At 37.4% G+C, this 14,392-nt stretch overlaps 1 protein-coding gene across 2 annotated transcripts in view; it reads left to right on the top strand.

The window, feature by feature from the left end:
- The window catches only part of LOC306848993 (TBC1 domain family member 22B-like), a 51,758-nt gene extending 37,646 nt beyond the window's left edge, over positions 1-14,112 (top strand). For both annotated transcript variants that reach the window (XM_079383802.1, XM_079383801.1), the window contains 3 exons: positions 685-812; positions 9,709-9,804; positions 11,553-14,112. In XM_079383802.1, coding sequence (XP_079239928.1) covers positions 685-812; positions 9,709-9,804; positions 11,553-11,681 — 353 coding nt within the window. In that variant the 3' untranslated portion in view covers positions 11,682-14,112. The remainder of the gene's footprint in view (positions 1-684; positions 813-9,708; positions 9,805-11,552) is intronic.
- The last annotated feature ends 280 nt before the right edge of the window (positions 14,113-14,392 follow it).

Here is a 14,392-nt window from a genome sequence, read left to right as displayed (position 1 = left end):
ACTTTCATTTTGTTTGCTGGAATCGGAGTCATTATGAGCAAAAACTTTTTTTTTTCTTTTTTTTTTTATTCAAGAAGTGGGATTGGGAAAGAAGTGAATTTGTGATAATGTTCAATCCTCACACCGATGACTCACTCCATTAGTTGAATCCATTATGATGCAACCCTTATGTAACATCTCGAAGATCATTCATTATTAAAACCTTTTTTTGAAATCTTATTTTTGCTTTTTTTCGTGGCAATAAGAGTTTCCATTTTCCTTCTGATAGGTCCGACTTCAGTTCTCAGTACTTTCAGAAACCCATCACATTTTCTCCATCAATATCTATCAGGAGTCTAGTCAATACAGCCGCTTTCGAAAGCCATTCTTATTCTGTTCAAAGGCCGAACGAGAGCTTATCAGAAAAATCCCTCCAACCTTCTCTCTCTCTCTCTTTCTATCTTTCTCTCTTTTCATTCAATTGAATATAATTACACACACGTTAGGGGTCTATAATGTTAATTCAGTGAAACAGGTGTGGGGAGAATTCAACAATAGCCGGTGATCTTAGTTCAGGGCCAGAGTGCTTCTTTAAACAATGGGAGTCCATACATGGTTTACAAAAGCTACTCCCAGTGCAACACTTTGCCGAAACTACCAGTAAATGGATATAACCCCCCTGTGCTTTCTTCTCTACACCCACAGAGGATGTCCACGTGCACTTTCAGAAGTGTGAGGTGGAGTATCTGCAGTTTGTTTTCCGCTGGATGAATAATCTGCTGATGCGGGAGCTGCCGCTGCGCTGTACCATTCGCCTGTGGGACACCTACCAGGTACTGCTTCACCAACAACACCAGCCAAAACATGTCGGAAAAGCCTTTCCATGAGCTTCTATGTCAAATGTGTCATTTATCTGGTGATTTTATTCAAAGTGGCCTGGGGTTAAGTGTCTTGATCAAAAACAATGGTGCTGGTTCAACGATCAGCTTTGTGTTTGAACCTACAGCCTTTTGGTTACCAGCCCAGGACCTGAACCTCTAGTGGGAGCGTAATTAATTGTGCTTAGAATTTTTTTATTTGGTTGCTTTGGTGCACTTCATAATTATTTTTAATAATATGCTGACTACACAATTATCCTGTAATGAAGGGGTGTTGTAATTGTTGTTGCTAAAAGTTTTCTCTTCTCCAACTTTTTTATCAACAAAATTATCATTATACCACCTAATTAATATTACAATACATACTTGAATGTAGGCATAGAATTGTGAATTAAAAAAAAGAAAATTAATAAATAAAAAGAAAATGAAATGAAAATGTATTTAATTTAATTTTAATGTTATCTCTTCTTAATGGTTAATAAATAATATTAAACAATTATTTTGTTAATAAATAATAGTAATAAATGAATTAATAGTAATATATTATATTGAACTTTCTACATACATAGAAATCTAATATAGCTTCTGATTATTATTATTAGTAATTACATATATTTATTCATTTATGCTATGCTATGCTGTGCTATATTGATGCATATTCAAATATTTACACTTTCAGAAGACTAGTCAGGAAAATACACTGGCGAGCATCTTGTAGATGTACTATGTTTATTCTACATTTTACATTCAGAGTACTGTCATATTAGATGAACTATTGCAGTTTTGGATTAACAAATGAGCATAACAGTAGTTTTCAGTAAAAAAAATTATTTAGGTTTAAAAATTGTTTATTAATACAGGAATAAAAACTAGATGATGATGATTTTTGGTCAATTCAGAAGATGGTTTTCAGTGAATCTGTTTGTATGCATGTTATTAATTAATAAATTTTTGTTTTTCAGTATTCTTAAGTAAAAATAATAATAAAAATGTATTTATTTATTTATTTATGTAATTATTTTTAAAGCAATATGCCCCGTGAAGTCATGGTTTACAGTGAATTTATAACAGCTAAGGGTGTTGTTAGGCACAACACAGAGCGGAGTTATAGCTGATATAAATTCACTGTAAACCACGGCTTCACGGGTTTTTTGCTTTTATGAAATGGTTATTCCATGTATGTAGCAAGGTTTCACAAAATAAAATAAAGCAAATAAAATGTAATGATATTAATAAAAACATTATTCCGCCTAACAATGTAGTTCCTCAGAAACGATTGTGGTTGCAACAAAGTGGGACAGCACACAGACGCAGAAACAAAGAGGTCAAAGTAATAAAAAAAAAAAAAAAAACGGTGCTCATGGAGTAATTTACAACAGCTTCGAACACGGCTCAACCAATCAGAATCAAGGACAGGAACTATCCATCAAAAAATATTCAGAATGACCATGGAGTTTTTAGACTTTTTGGATGTAGTCATTTGATAATAAAGGCTTTTTAATTCACAAGAGTGCCATGGTTTTTCTGCAGTATTTTTTGATGGACTGTGATAAACCCTAGACCAGAGAGCACCTTGACCCTACAGCACCAGGACCCCGAGACCTCTCTATCGTTGGAATTTGTTTGAAGACAGGAACAATCTGTTTTATGATATTTATTTAGTATACTTTAATTTTGTTTTGGTAATAATAATTGATTGTTAAATTGCATAGCTGATGCCTTTTTACATCCCTATGTCACCTCCAAATATGTGGTTTCCAGGAAGAACGCAGACTCTCCTGATCTTCAAATAATTTTTCAAACGCTTGAGAGGTTATGGGTGACACGTCCTTGAAGACCACGCTTCTCATACATTTTTTTTCTTGCTAAAATGGCAAAAAGGTGTGAACCGCTTGTATTCATTAATATTCTTTTGAAGAGTTTCCTTCCACTGTTTTCCTTTCGTGTCCTGTCTGCATGTCCTCTCTCAGTCTTCCTTTTGATATATCTCCTTGCTCATTTCTTTGTCCTTTATATCTGCCTCCGTCTATCTGCCGCTCCATCTCTCATGCATGGCGTTTTGACGTGGATCCACAAGGTGGGTTTTATTGGATAAAGAGGAATAGTTGTCAGGTGACAAGTGCAATCCGAGAGAGGAAATGGCGAGCAGTGAACCATTATGCACGCTTGCATGTCATTTACTTCTGTTCGTTTTGAATCAGTGATGTTGCCAAACATTATTGATGGGCATTTTGGATCATCAGCCCCTTAAAGGCAACATATAAAACACCTTTAACAGATTTTGACACAATTTTTCTTATACATATTTGTAAATTATTAAGAAAAAAAATAGTGGATGTACCTTTAAGCTCTGCTTCACGAGCACAGTTTTCCTCCAGGTTATTTTCCATCTGTTCTTACTTCTCCGTTTCAGGTTTTTTTTTTTTTTTTTTGGTCTTTATTTCCTCAGGCATTTTTCACAGCAGGGTCAGGGTCAAGGCGAGCAGGAAAGGTGGTATTCATCCACCTCGAAGAGGTAGAGGCGGGAAGTGTGTCAATGAGGCCAGCTTTACACAGAGAAAAACTGAGCCATGATGTATGTGTTCTCAAGGTTAAGCCATGCTTAAACTATCTCTTGTGACCTGCCCTGCCTCCTTCACACACCAATGTTAGCAAATTTAATGATAGATCAAAGAGAGATCAAAATGTGATGTTTTACCTCAGAACAAATCCTTAGAAAGGGCCTAAATCTTGTACATTCACAAGGCATTTAACTTGTGTAATGTGATGCATGTCAGAATACAAAATATAGCAGAATATTTGGTGGAAAAATAAGGGTACATGATTAGTTAAAGGTTTGGAGTAATTGTTTTTGACTTTTATTTGATGAAAAATGCAGTAAAAACTGTAATATTGTGAAAAATTATGATTTAAAAGAACTCTTTTCTATTAGAATATTTTTAATATGTAATTTATCCCTGTGAAGACAAGCTGAATTTTCATCACTTTTGAAAACCATTTTTGCTGCCTAATATTTTTGTAGAAACCGAGATTTTATTATTTTTATTGTTTTCAGGATTCTATAATGAATAAAAAGTTTTTAAAAAAAGTAGAAATCTTTTGAAACATTATAAATGGCTAGATGCATCCTTGGCTAAATGTATTAATTTCATGAGTAATTTAATATTCAGCTCTGCAATCACAGGATATTAAAACAATTTAAAAAAAAACAGTTTTTTGTAAATTGCTTTTTTTTTTTTTCTTTTTTTTTTTTTACAATGTTACTGTTTTTATTGTCATTAATCTCAATCATATTTAATCATATAAATGCAGCCTTGGTGAGTTATTGGAGCTTTTTTTCAAAAATATTTAAAAAACTTAATTATTTCAAACATTTGACCAGTAGTGTATATTATCTTTCACTGGATACAGATTCTTGCTTGCATCAGTTTTTCACTTTTTATTTGTGATGTTAATTTTGTGACAGTTTTGAGTCATAAAACAAATACTATAGACTTGATCTTCATTTCTATATACCTTGGAGACTTGTGTTATAGATTTGTTTTAAAATGTTAAACAAAATGGTAAAAGGTCATGTAAAATATAAAGTAGCTCGATGCTGCATTGGCAAGAGGTGCATATAAAGCAAAACTTGAGCGTATCTGCATAGAACTGACTCATGAATATTCATTAAATTACATGAGTGGGCAGGCCAATTATGTAGCAGCATTTGCATGATCCAATTATTATTCATGAGCTCAGCCATTACTTATTGTGATGTCGTAATGAGCTTAAACTTTTTGCATTTTTAATTTTTTCATTATGATAACATGGACTGATGAAGCGTGCGCAGTAAGGCAAGCAGATTGGGTTCATTTTGATTTCATGTTGCCATCTAGCATTAATTACAGTCCTTTTTATTGTCATTTTGTATTAAAATACCATTGTTCAAATGACACTTTAGGCTTTTCTGATAACACTGAATAATATGTTCCTGATTAATTGTTAATGAATACATTTCATTGGCATTATCCAGTGAGCAGACACATGTTGCATGTTTGGCAGACCAGAGCAAGTTGATTAGATGAGGGCGTTTTGTCCAAAAAGGCAAAGAAAAGAGCCTCAACTTCTCCTGGGCTCCTTTATCAGGTCCCTCCTGTAATTGCACGTTTGGCACAAAGACTCACTCCTCGAGATCAATTAGAGGTGCACAAAGAGCCCGGGCCAGAAAGAAAGAGATGTGGGTGAAAGAAATGAAGAAGGAGAGAGAGAAAGAGCTGTGAAGACAAAAAGGAAAGTCATGTTAATGTCTGACTGATGTTCTGAAGCATCTGCATGTCACGTCCCCTCCATTAGTGAGATGGCTTCTGTTGAGAGGTGGAGGAGGGAATGCTTGGCTGTGAATAACCCCATGTCGAATGCGTTCTTATGGGAAAGAGGACTTAATCATGAACGCTTCTTTCTTCTGCTTTTGTTTGCTTAGTCTTCAATCCTCTTAAGGCTACCGGCTATCTCTTCTTTCTCTCTTTAGTAGTCCTTTTCTTATTCCTTACTAACAAAAAAGTACTCTTTCAGTACCATAGTGCAGTGATGTCGTCATACATGTCAGTACTACAATACTTGTAGTATACTTAGTCCTAGATTGAAAAAGGAGAAACAATACCATTTTTGAAAGAATTGAGCTTTATTCAGCAAGGATGCATTTAACTGATTAAAAGTGACTGTAAAAGATTTGTATTTCAAAATAAATCCTATTGAACTTTTTATTAATCAAAGAATGCTGAAAAAAGCATGTTTTTTATAACAAAATAAGCAGCACAACTTTCAACATTGACAATAATAAGAATTTTTTATTGATCAGCAAATCAGCATATTAGAATAATTTCTGAAGGATCTTGTGACATTTAAGACTGGAATAATGATTTTAAAATATACATTTTAAAATACATTAAAATAGAAAACTATCTTTCTCGCTGAACGTTAGTGTGTGTGTGTGTGTGTATACAGTATCTCACAGAAGTGAGTACACCCCTCACATTTTTGTAAATATTCTATTATATCTTTTCATGTGACAACACTGAAGAAATGACACTGCTACAATGTAAAGTAGTGAGTGTACAGCTTGTATAACAGTGTAAATTTGCTGTCCCCTCAAAATAACTCAACACACAGCCATTAATGTCTAAACCGCTGGCCGCAAAAGTGAGTACACCCCTAAGTGATAATGTCCAAATTGGGCCCAAAGTGTCAATATTTTGTGTGGCCACCATTATTTTCCAGCACTGCCTTAACCCTCTTGGGCATGGAGTTCACCACAGCTTCACAGGTTGCCACTGGAGTCCTCTTCCACTCCTCCATGACAATATCACGGAGCTGGTGGATGTTAGAGACCTTGCGCTCCCCCACCTTCCGTTTGAGGATGCCCCACAGATGCTCAATAGGGTTTAGGTCTGGAGACATGCTTGGCCAGTCCATAATCTTTACCCTCAGCTTCTTTAGCAAGGCAGTGGTCGTCTTGGAGGTGTGTTTGAGGTCGTTATCATGTTGGAATACTGCCCTGCGGCCCAGTCTCTGCTTCAGTATGTCACAGTACATGTTGGCATTCATGGTTCCCTCAATGAACTGTAGCTCCCCAGTGCCGGCAGCACTCATGCAGCCCCAGACCATGACACTCCCACCACCATGCTTGACTGTAGGCAAGACACACTTGTCTTTGTACTCCTCACCTGGTTGCTGCCACACACGCTTGACACCATCTGAACCAAATCTCATCAGACCACAGGACATGGTTCCAGTAATCCACGTTCTTAGTCTGCTTGTCTTCAGCAAACTGTCTGTGGGCTTTCTTGTGCATCACCTTTAGAAGAGGCTTCCTTCTGGGACGACAGCCATGCAGACCAATTTGATGCAGTGTGCGGCGTATGGTCTGAGCACTGACAGTCTGACCCCCCACCCCTTCAACCTCTGCAGCAATGCTGGCAGCACTCATACGTCTATTTCCCAAACACAACCTCTGGATATGACGCTGAGCACGTGCACTCCACTTCTTTGGTCGACCATGGCGAGGCCTGTTCTGAGTGGAACCTGTCCTGTTAAACCGCTGTATGGTCTTGACCACCGTGCTGCAGCTTAGTTTCAGGGTCTTGGCAATCTTCTTATAGCCTACGCCATCTTTATGTAGAGCAACAATTCTTTTTTTTTTCAGATCCTCAGAGAGTTCTTTGCCATAAGGTGCCATGTTGAACTTCCAGTGACCAGTATGAGAGAGTGAGAGCGATAACACCAAATTTAACACACCTGCTCCCCATTCACAGCTGAGACCTTGTAAGTGAAGTGACATACTGCCAGGTATGGTGACCCATACTCGGAATTCGTGCTCTGCATTTAACCCATCCAACGTGCGCACACACACAGCAGTGAACACACACACACACCGTGAACACACACACACACCGTGAACACACACCCGGAGCAGTGGGCAGCCATTTATGCTGCGGCGCCCGGGGAGCAGTTGGGGGTTCGGTGCCTTGCTCAAGAGCACCTCAGTCATGGTATTGAGGGTGGAGAGAGCGCTGGACATTCACTCCCCCCACCTACAATCCCTGCCGGCCCGAGACTCAAACCCGCAACCTTTGGATTACGAGTCAGACTCTCTAACCATTAGGCCACGACTTCTCGTAACACTAACGAGTCACATGACACCGGGGAGAGAAACAGACTAATTGGGCCCAATTTGGACATTTTCACTTAGGGGTTTACTCACTTTTGTGGCCAGCGGTTTAGACATTAATGGCTGTGTGTCGAGTTATTTTGAGGGGACAGCAAATTTACACTGTTATACAAGCTGTACACTCACTACTTAACATTGTAGCAAAGTGTCATTTCGTGTTATCACATGAAAAGATATAATAAAATATTTACAAAAATGTGAGGGGTGTACTCACTTTTGTGAGATACTGAATATAGTTATTTTTCAGACAAGATTAGAATTTTTCCTTTTTAGAAAAATCTTGTCTTAACAGTGGCACTCTTGCTATTTTCACACAGAAGTACTCTTTAGTTCCTTATACAACATGTATCTACTGGCAATTTTAATAAGTTCTTACTTTCAGAAAGATTAATTGTCAAGTGAGATTTGAACCCGGCGACTCATCACACTTCAAGCAAGAAATATCTCTAGACTAACACATTTCATCATTTGAGATGTGATAAACTCAACTCCTAGATTTGCTCCTGTGTCTTGCAATTTCTATGTGCCTTCGTAAAAATCCAACTTTTTCCTCCTTCCACATTCTCCTCTTCTTTTCCCCCTCTTTTCTCACTTCAAGAGGGACCAAGAGAAACAAAGTAAACAAAGCTATTTATAACCGCTCGCTGCCTCTCAAGTGGCTGAATGTACCACACTGTACACAGCACAAGTAGAGGGGGATGCTGGGGAGAGAGAAGGACGAATGAGGAGCGGAGAGGCGGATTGGGTGGTGTCTTCTCTAGATACAACGGGAATAACTAACACAACCTAATTCCCAATCCAATAAATTAGATAGATGGTAAAACTACATTAGGAGCTCTGTGTGCAGGTGCTCGACTGTAGCTGAATAATTTAACGAATAATATGTGTCGTCTTAAAACTCTTATTACTCATGATGGAAGTAAACCGTTGTTTTTATTTCAGGCTGAGGGAATGTGCAGTTGTTGGAGCCATGGCGCAAAGCCAACAAAATCAAAATGTATATCCTAGCTTTTACTGGGAGATGGGTTCAAATCCAGCCTGCGCTGTGACCTGATACCTTTTATCCCCTCCTTCATATACTGTCTTTGTGTTTGCTGTGCTTTTCTAACCAATAAAGACAGAAGAATCTTCTTGCAGATCTTGGCTATACAGCCACCAGTCTTCTGAAATCACATTTTATATTATTTATGTAATATTATAGTCTTTATTAATATTCTGAATTAGCTTTTACATTTTTAGTTTTCATTATGTGCATTTGTCAATTTTATCAGTTTAAATATTTTAGCCAATATTTAGCTTTATTTTATTTTTTTTATTTTTTTGTCATTTTAATCCTTCAACTTTTCTAATTTTGTAAGGTTTTTTTTTTTTAGTTTAAGTTTTTCACAAATCAACTTTATTTAGACTAACAAAAATTATTTTTAATAGTGTTAGTTAACAATAACAGCACTGGTGAGGAACAAAGTGAAATTATAATCATTATTTGTTGGAAATCTTTCCTTTTTTCAGCTCCCAAATCTTTGTGCATGTTAGTGTTCAAAAATGACCAGATTTTATTTCATTGGTTCTCAAAATATGGTTAATATTATTGACTTAAATTTCAGTATGTTTGTCTGAATTTCTTTTACGCTATGGTATTAATTCAGGAGACTCTAAATATGGCACATATGGACATATGGTACATACTTTTGACACTTTCATGGTGTGAAAATGTAAAAAGAAAAAAAAAAACTTTTAAAGCAGATAACAGAAAATCATTAATTATGAGCAATCAGCAAGCCAAAGATGACTGTGGTTTGGAAAAAGCTCAGTATGAAGACAACAAGCTTTTAAAGGAACTTCACTTAAATACTTACATGGGTTTGGAGCAACACAAGGGCAAGTAAATGATAACAGAATTTTTCATTTTGGGTGAACTATTGCTTTAGAGCTCAAAACTGGTAACTGAAAGGTTGCTGGTTCAGTTCCTGCAAGGAGCAAACCTCAAGCCATCATTATTTTGCCCTTTGAGAAAGGCACTTAACCCCAGGGGCTGAGTCTCTAATAAGTGTGCTGTATGTCACTTTGGATAATCATCTGCTTAATGACTACTTACTAATGCAAGCATGTGTGTTCTGCTCTGTGTCTGCTCTTGATCTTCAGGCGGAGTCTGAGGGATTCTCCCATTTCCATCTCTACGTGTGCGCCGCCTTCCTCATCAAATGGCGCAAAGAGATCCTCTCCATGGTGGACTTTCAGGTATTGACAATCTTGTGTCACGGCCACTGGGCTCTGTGAAGCAGCGTGTCTCGTTTACATGTGACCGTCTGCGCTTCCCACACATGCATGCATCACTGGAAAGCGTCCCGACCGTCACTTACCCCGAGACTATCAGAGTAATTGGCCCTCCGCTGTAACCGAATTTCACAGGCCAGCGGATTCACCACACCTCACCGCCCGCGAAACGAGAGCGTTCTGTTACTCGCCCCCCATTCTCGCTCTTCCGCGCTCCCTTTCGAAGGATCTCCATGCCTCAGCTCCGTCTCTGATTCTCTCATTTGAGCATGTGTTTATACTTGGGCTGTCAGTGGGTTAAAATAATCACATTTAATCATTTATGGACTGATGATCATGTTCACGATCACTTTTTCCAAATGTGCTTTTATTTGATCATAAAAAACTATATAATAATAAAAACAATAATAACTTTTTTATTTATTTTTTAGGAAAAATAGTTTGTCATATTTGAAGAATTTTCACATGATCACAGATTTTCTTTTTTGATTTTAAAAAGTATTATATAAGTAACAAATTCATAGTATATTATTATTATTAATCTTATTAAATATTTTTATTAAGATATTAATATTTTATAATTTTTTTATTGAATTACATAAAAATATTATCAAATAATAATTATTTGATTTTATAATTTTTAATGTCATATTGTTTTTGAATTTTCAGCATCCTAAAGCTTTTTAGGATATTTTTTTGTCTCGTATTTAAATTAGATTTTGCATCCCACATTTCAATGTCGTCTTAGATTTTTGGACCCCACTCTTATGTATTTTTTTTTCACTGTCAAAATCCAGCCAGTTTCTCACCAAACATCAAAGACATTTTGTTGATGTTGCTACAGTCTTCTGGTGCTTTAACCGTACAAGAGATAGCATGTTGACTGAGTTTCATTTGTAGGTGATAATTCACACTTGTTGAGCTTTGATAGTAATTAATTTACAGCATACAAAGACTGCAAATGTCCCATCTGGGTTTGATTTATAAATAAATGAGCCACTACTGATGTGTTTCTCAATTATTTACTGATAAATGAGCTTCTGTTTACAGGATTGCTGTTCCTGAGAATTGAGCAAAGACACCTGTGCTTTTGACAATTCAGACTATAAATCAATCAAAACAAAGCCATTGTGTTGTAGAATTAGGTTAATACCATAATGGTTTAAAGTAAATTTAACAGCGTTAAACATCTTTAATTAGTAGGTTTATATTCTTGCACACACACACACGAGATGTCACGCCAGACTATTCGGTCCATATATAGGCTGTTATGATGAGCACCATTTTTTAACCCAAAGCTCAAAGACTCTCTGGTTAGCAACTTGATAATCAATGATTTTCAGCTTGATGCTGCTGCGCTAAAACTCCCAGACCGAAGAACCCGAGATCTGATCTTACACAGAGTGAAGCTGATTACGATAGATCTGCTCTTGTGCACTTATAGCAGCTGTAGGTGGTGGAAAGCCCACACATACACGCGCGAAACACACAAGCAGCGACCTAAGAGCAGCGCCAATCATGAATCACATTATCCCAACATTGTAATCATGCCGTGATTACAAGCATTTCCAGTTGAGAGCAGTAAAAATGCATTTCAGAGAATAGATAATAGCCAGGAAACAGTATTTTTGCGGCAGAAAGCTGCTACCAGCAGCTGTATAAAAGCCACTAAATGATCCAGTTTTATGAAATGTGTTTTTATGTCTTTTCAGAGCCTGCTAATTCTCCTGCAGAACCTTCCCACAATACACTGGGGCAACGAAGAGGTGGGTTTGCTACTGGCCGAGGCCTACAGACTCAAATACATGTTCGCTGACGCTCCGAGCCACTACAAGAGATGAGAACCCGTAAGCGGACCGTGGCTAGACTCTACGAAACCCAGATGATGATCCGACCTAACAACGGGATCAGTCCAAACGGCTCTTCTTCGCTCGGTTTAATCTGACACAGCGAAGATAGAGCTTACCAATTTTCTCCAATGATGTCAAATTTGTGTCATCGTCTGTTACAATTCACGATCAAGAACGAGACGGCGTAAACAACCACGGACAAAACGGATATTTTGGAAAAAACCTCCCAGAGATCTTGATGGCTGACAGTTCAATTTGCCTGCAGATGGCTTCGGAAGATAACTGACAGTGAGAAGCTGAGAGCCGAGGAAAGAAAAGCGCTTATCAAACTAAAAACAGAAGCACTTGGCATCCTAGGCTTCCCCACAGCTTCCTCTATTTGTTGCCTCAGATGTGGAGCAACCTCTCGTTTTTATTTCTTGGCAGATTCTCTTTTTTTTCTGTTCTCCCTCGCCGACGTTCTCGTGTTTTGTGTTATTAGACCATAATGTGATCTCCTCGGCCCTTTTGCTCATTGCCACATTGATTGTACCGCACGCAGGTACACGGGTCGATTCCCATCCGTAATCACTCTGCGTTATTGAAGCTCTGCAATACATGAAACTATGGCAGCCGTAAAGGGTCATTTCTCAAGAGGCGCAGCTGAGCGTTTCGGATTCGAAGAATCAATATGCAACCGCCTGAGCAATGTGTTTGGGTTTTTATGTTTTTTTTAGAATCACAAGACTGTGAATTTTAACAATCCAGTGGCTTTGTATGCGTATGAAGCACAATTTTTTCGTAGAAAATGAGTACTTTTAGAGCTTTCGTATTAGCATTCAAACTACTACTGAGGTAACGTTTCAGCACAGACGGCCGAACTGCGGTGAAATATTAATATGGCTTTATAAAGAATGAATCAGTGTGATATGAGGTCAGCCTATGAGACCACAGGACTGGAGTCGTGTTGAAAGGAAACTACTGACTTGGAGGCAGACTGAAGGGTTTTGGTTTTCACTGTGTGCTACTGAAGCGTGGACGGGCGGTACATAAACAAATCCTAATCTTAAATACTTTTGAAGAACGGCAGATGAAATCTCAAAGCACTGTGAAAAGGCGTCTACCATTCGCACGTCCATTCGATCTCCCAGTGCAACCGAATTAAGCAGATGTTTATGCTAATCAGATGTAGATGATCTGATTATCTCCCTTTTCCCTTTGAACCCTCGTTTCACCATTTATTAACTCCTTGCTGATACGTTTTGATTGGTAATTAATTGTTCACCTTCTGAATCTTTCCAAACTAGATGTGTGATCTTTATAAATGTTTTCATTAAAATCTCTAATCATTTCGTATAACTCAGACCAAAACCCTGCATGGATAATCTGAATAATAAATTAAATAAGTGTCTTTCTGCTTTAATTATTGAAGCAAGTGGAGTGTATTGATTAGATGGAGGTGTCAGAATCAGTTAAAAGTGATGCCGTTGAACTTCAAGCTCAGCGCTGTGGAGTTTGCTGATGTTAAACGCTTGAATAATGTACGTTTTGTCAGCTCGCTGTCCTTATTCATCCGTCAGTGACATTTGAAACCACCTGCGCCGTACGGTCTCGCTGTTCCGATCTATTTTTGATGAAGCGTTTGCGGTGCTGCACTTATTTTGAAGTGAACTGGAATGTACTTTTTTCTTTCTCTGTTATGTCTTTGTCTTTGCATATATTAATGAGCTTATATTCACTCCAGAGATAATTAGTTTGCTCGTTACCCTCGTCACCAGTGTGCTAATGAAGGGGTGACTTATTGTTGAGGGTTGAGATGGCTGTATGGCTTGTGAGCAAATGGAGCAGTAATTATTCATGAGACGCATTGAGTGAACTTTTAGTCTTTTGAATGTTGTAAATGTCTGAATTGATTGTATCAATGAATCTTGTTCAAGTCAACATGAAATCAAAATGGACACTATTTGATTTATTAAAACACATTGCTGGTCTTATTGTGTGCGGTTCGTCGGAGCACACAAAAATCGTCTGCCTCTGAACGATCTCACTTTTCTCCTGATGTCAATTAGGCTATTGAGTGATGTTAAGCAGTAAGATGCTCTTGAGGGTGAACATGCATGTCTCTATGTCCGGCTCTCAAAATAAGGGTTTTGTGCAGACCCATCCCCCTTTCTCAAAGCAAAATCAAAAGTGTAACATGTTGTATCTTTATTGCTTCCCTTAATCAGTTAATGCTGTGCCAAGCTGTTAGTTTCCTAACCGAAGGCTAATTGAAAGGGAAATATTTAATTAAACCATTTTTAGTTATTCAGTAATATAATGTGATATTAAATACACTATCGTTCAAAAGTTTGGGCTTGGGAAGACTTCTTATGTTTTTGAAAGAAGTCTCTTATACTCACCAAGGCTACATTTATTTGGTCAAAAATACAGTGATATTATAAAAAAAAAAAAAAAACAGTTTTCTATTTGAATATATATTAAAATGTAATTTATTTCAGGATCATGACTCCAGTCTTCAGTCACGTGATCCTTCAGAAATTATTCTAAAATGCTGATTTGCTGCTCAAGAAACAATTCTTATGATTATCAGTGTTGAAAACAGAAAGTCTAAAACAACAGCATTTATTTATTATAGATTTTTACTGTCACTTTTGATAAATTTAATGCATCCTTGTTGCATAAAAGCATTTATTTGTTTCCAAAATAGTTTTTGAATGGTA

Source organism: Barbus barbus, assembly GCF_936440315.1.
Source record: "Barbus barbus genome assembly, chromosome: 29".
Classification (NCBI taxonomy): domain Eukaryota; kingdom Metazoa; phylum Chordata; class Actinopteri; order Cypriniformes; family Cyprinidae; genus Barbus; species Barbus barbus.
This window is presented reverse-complemented; position numbering and strand designations above follow the sequence as displayed.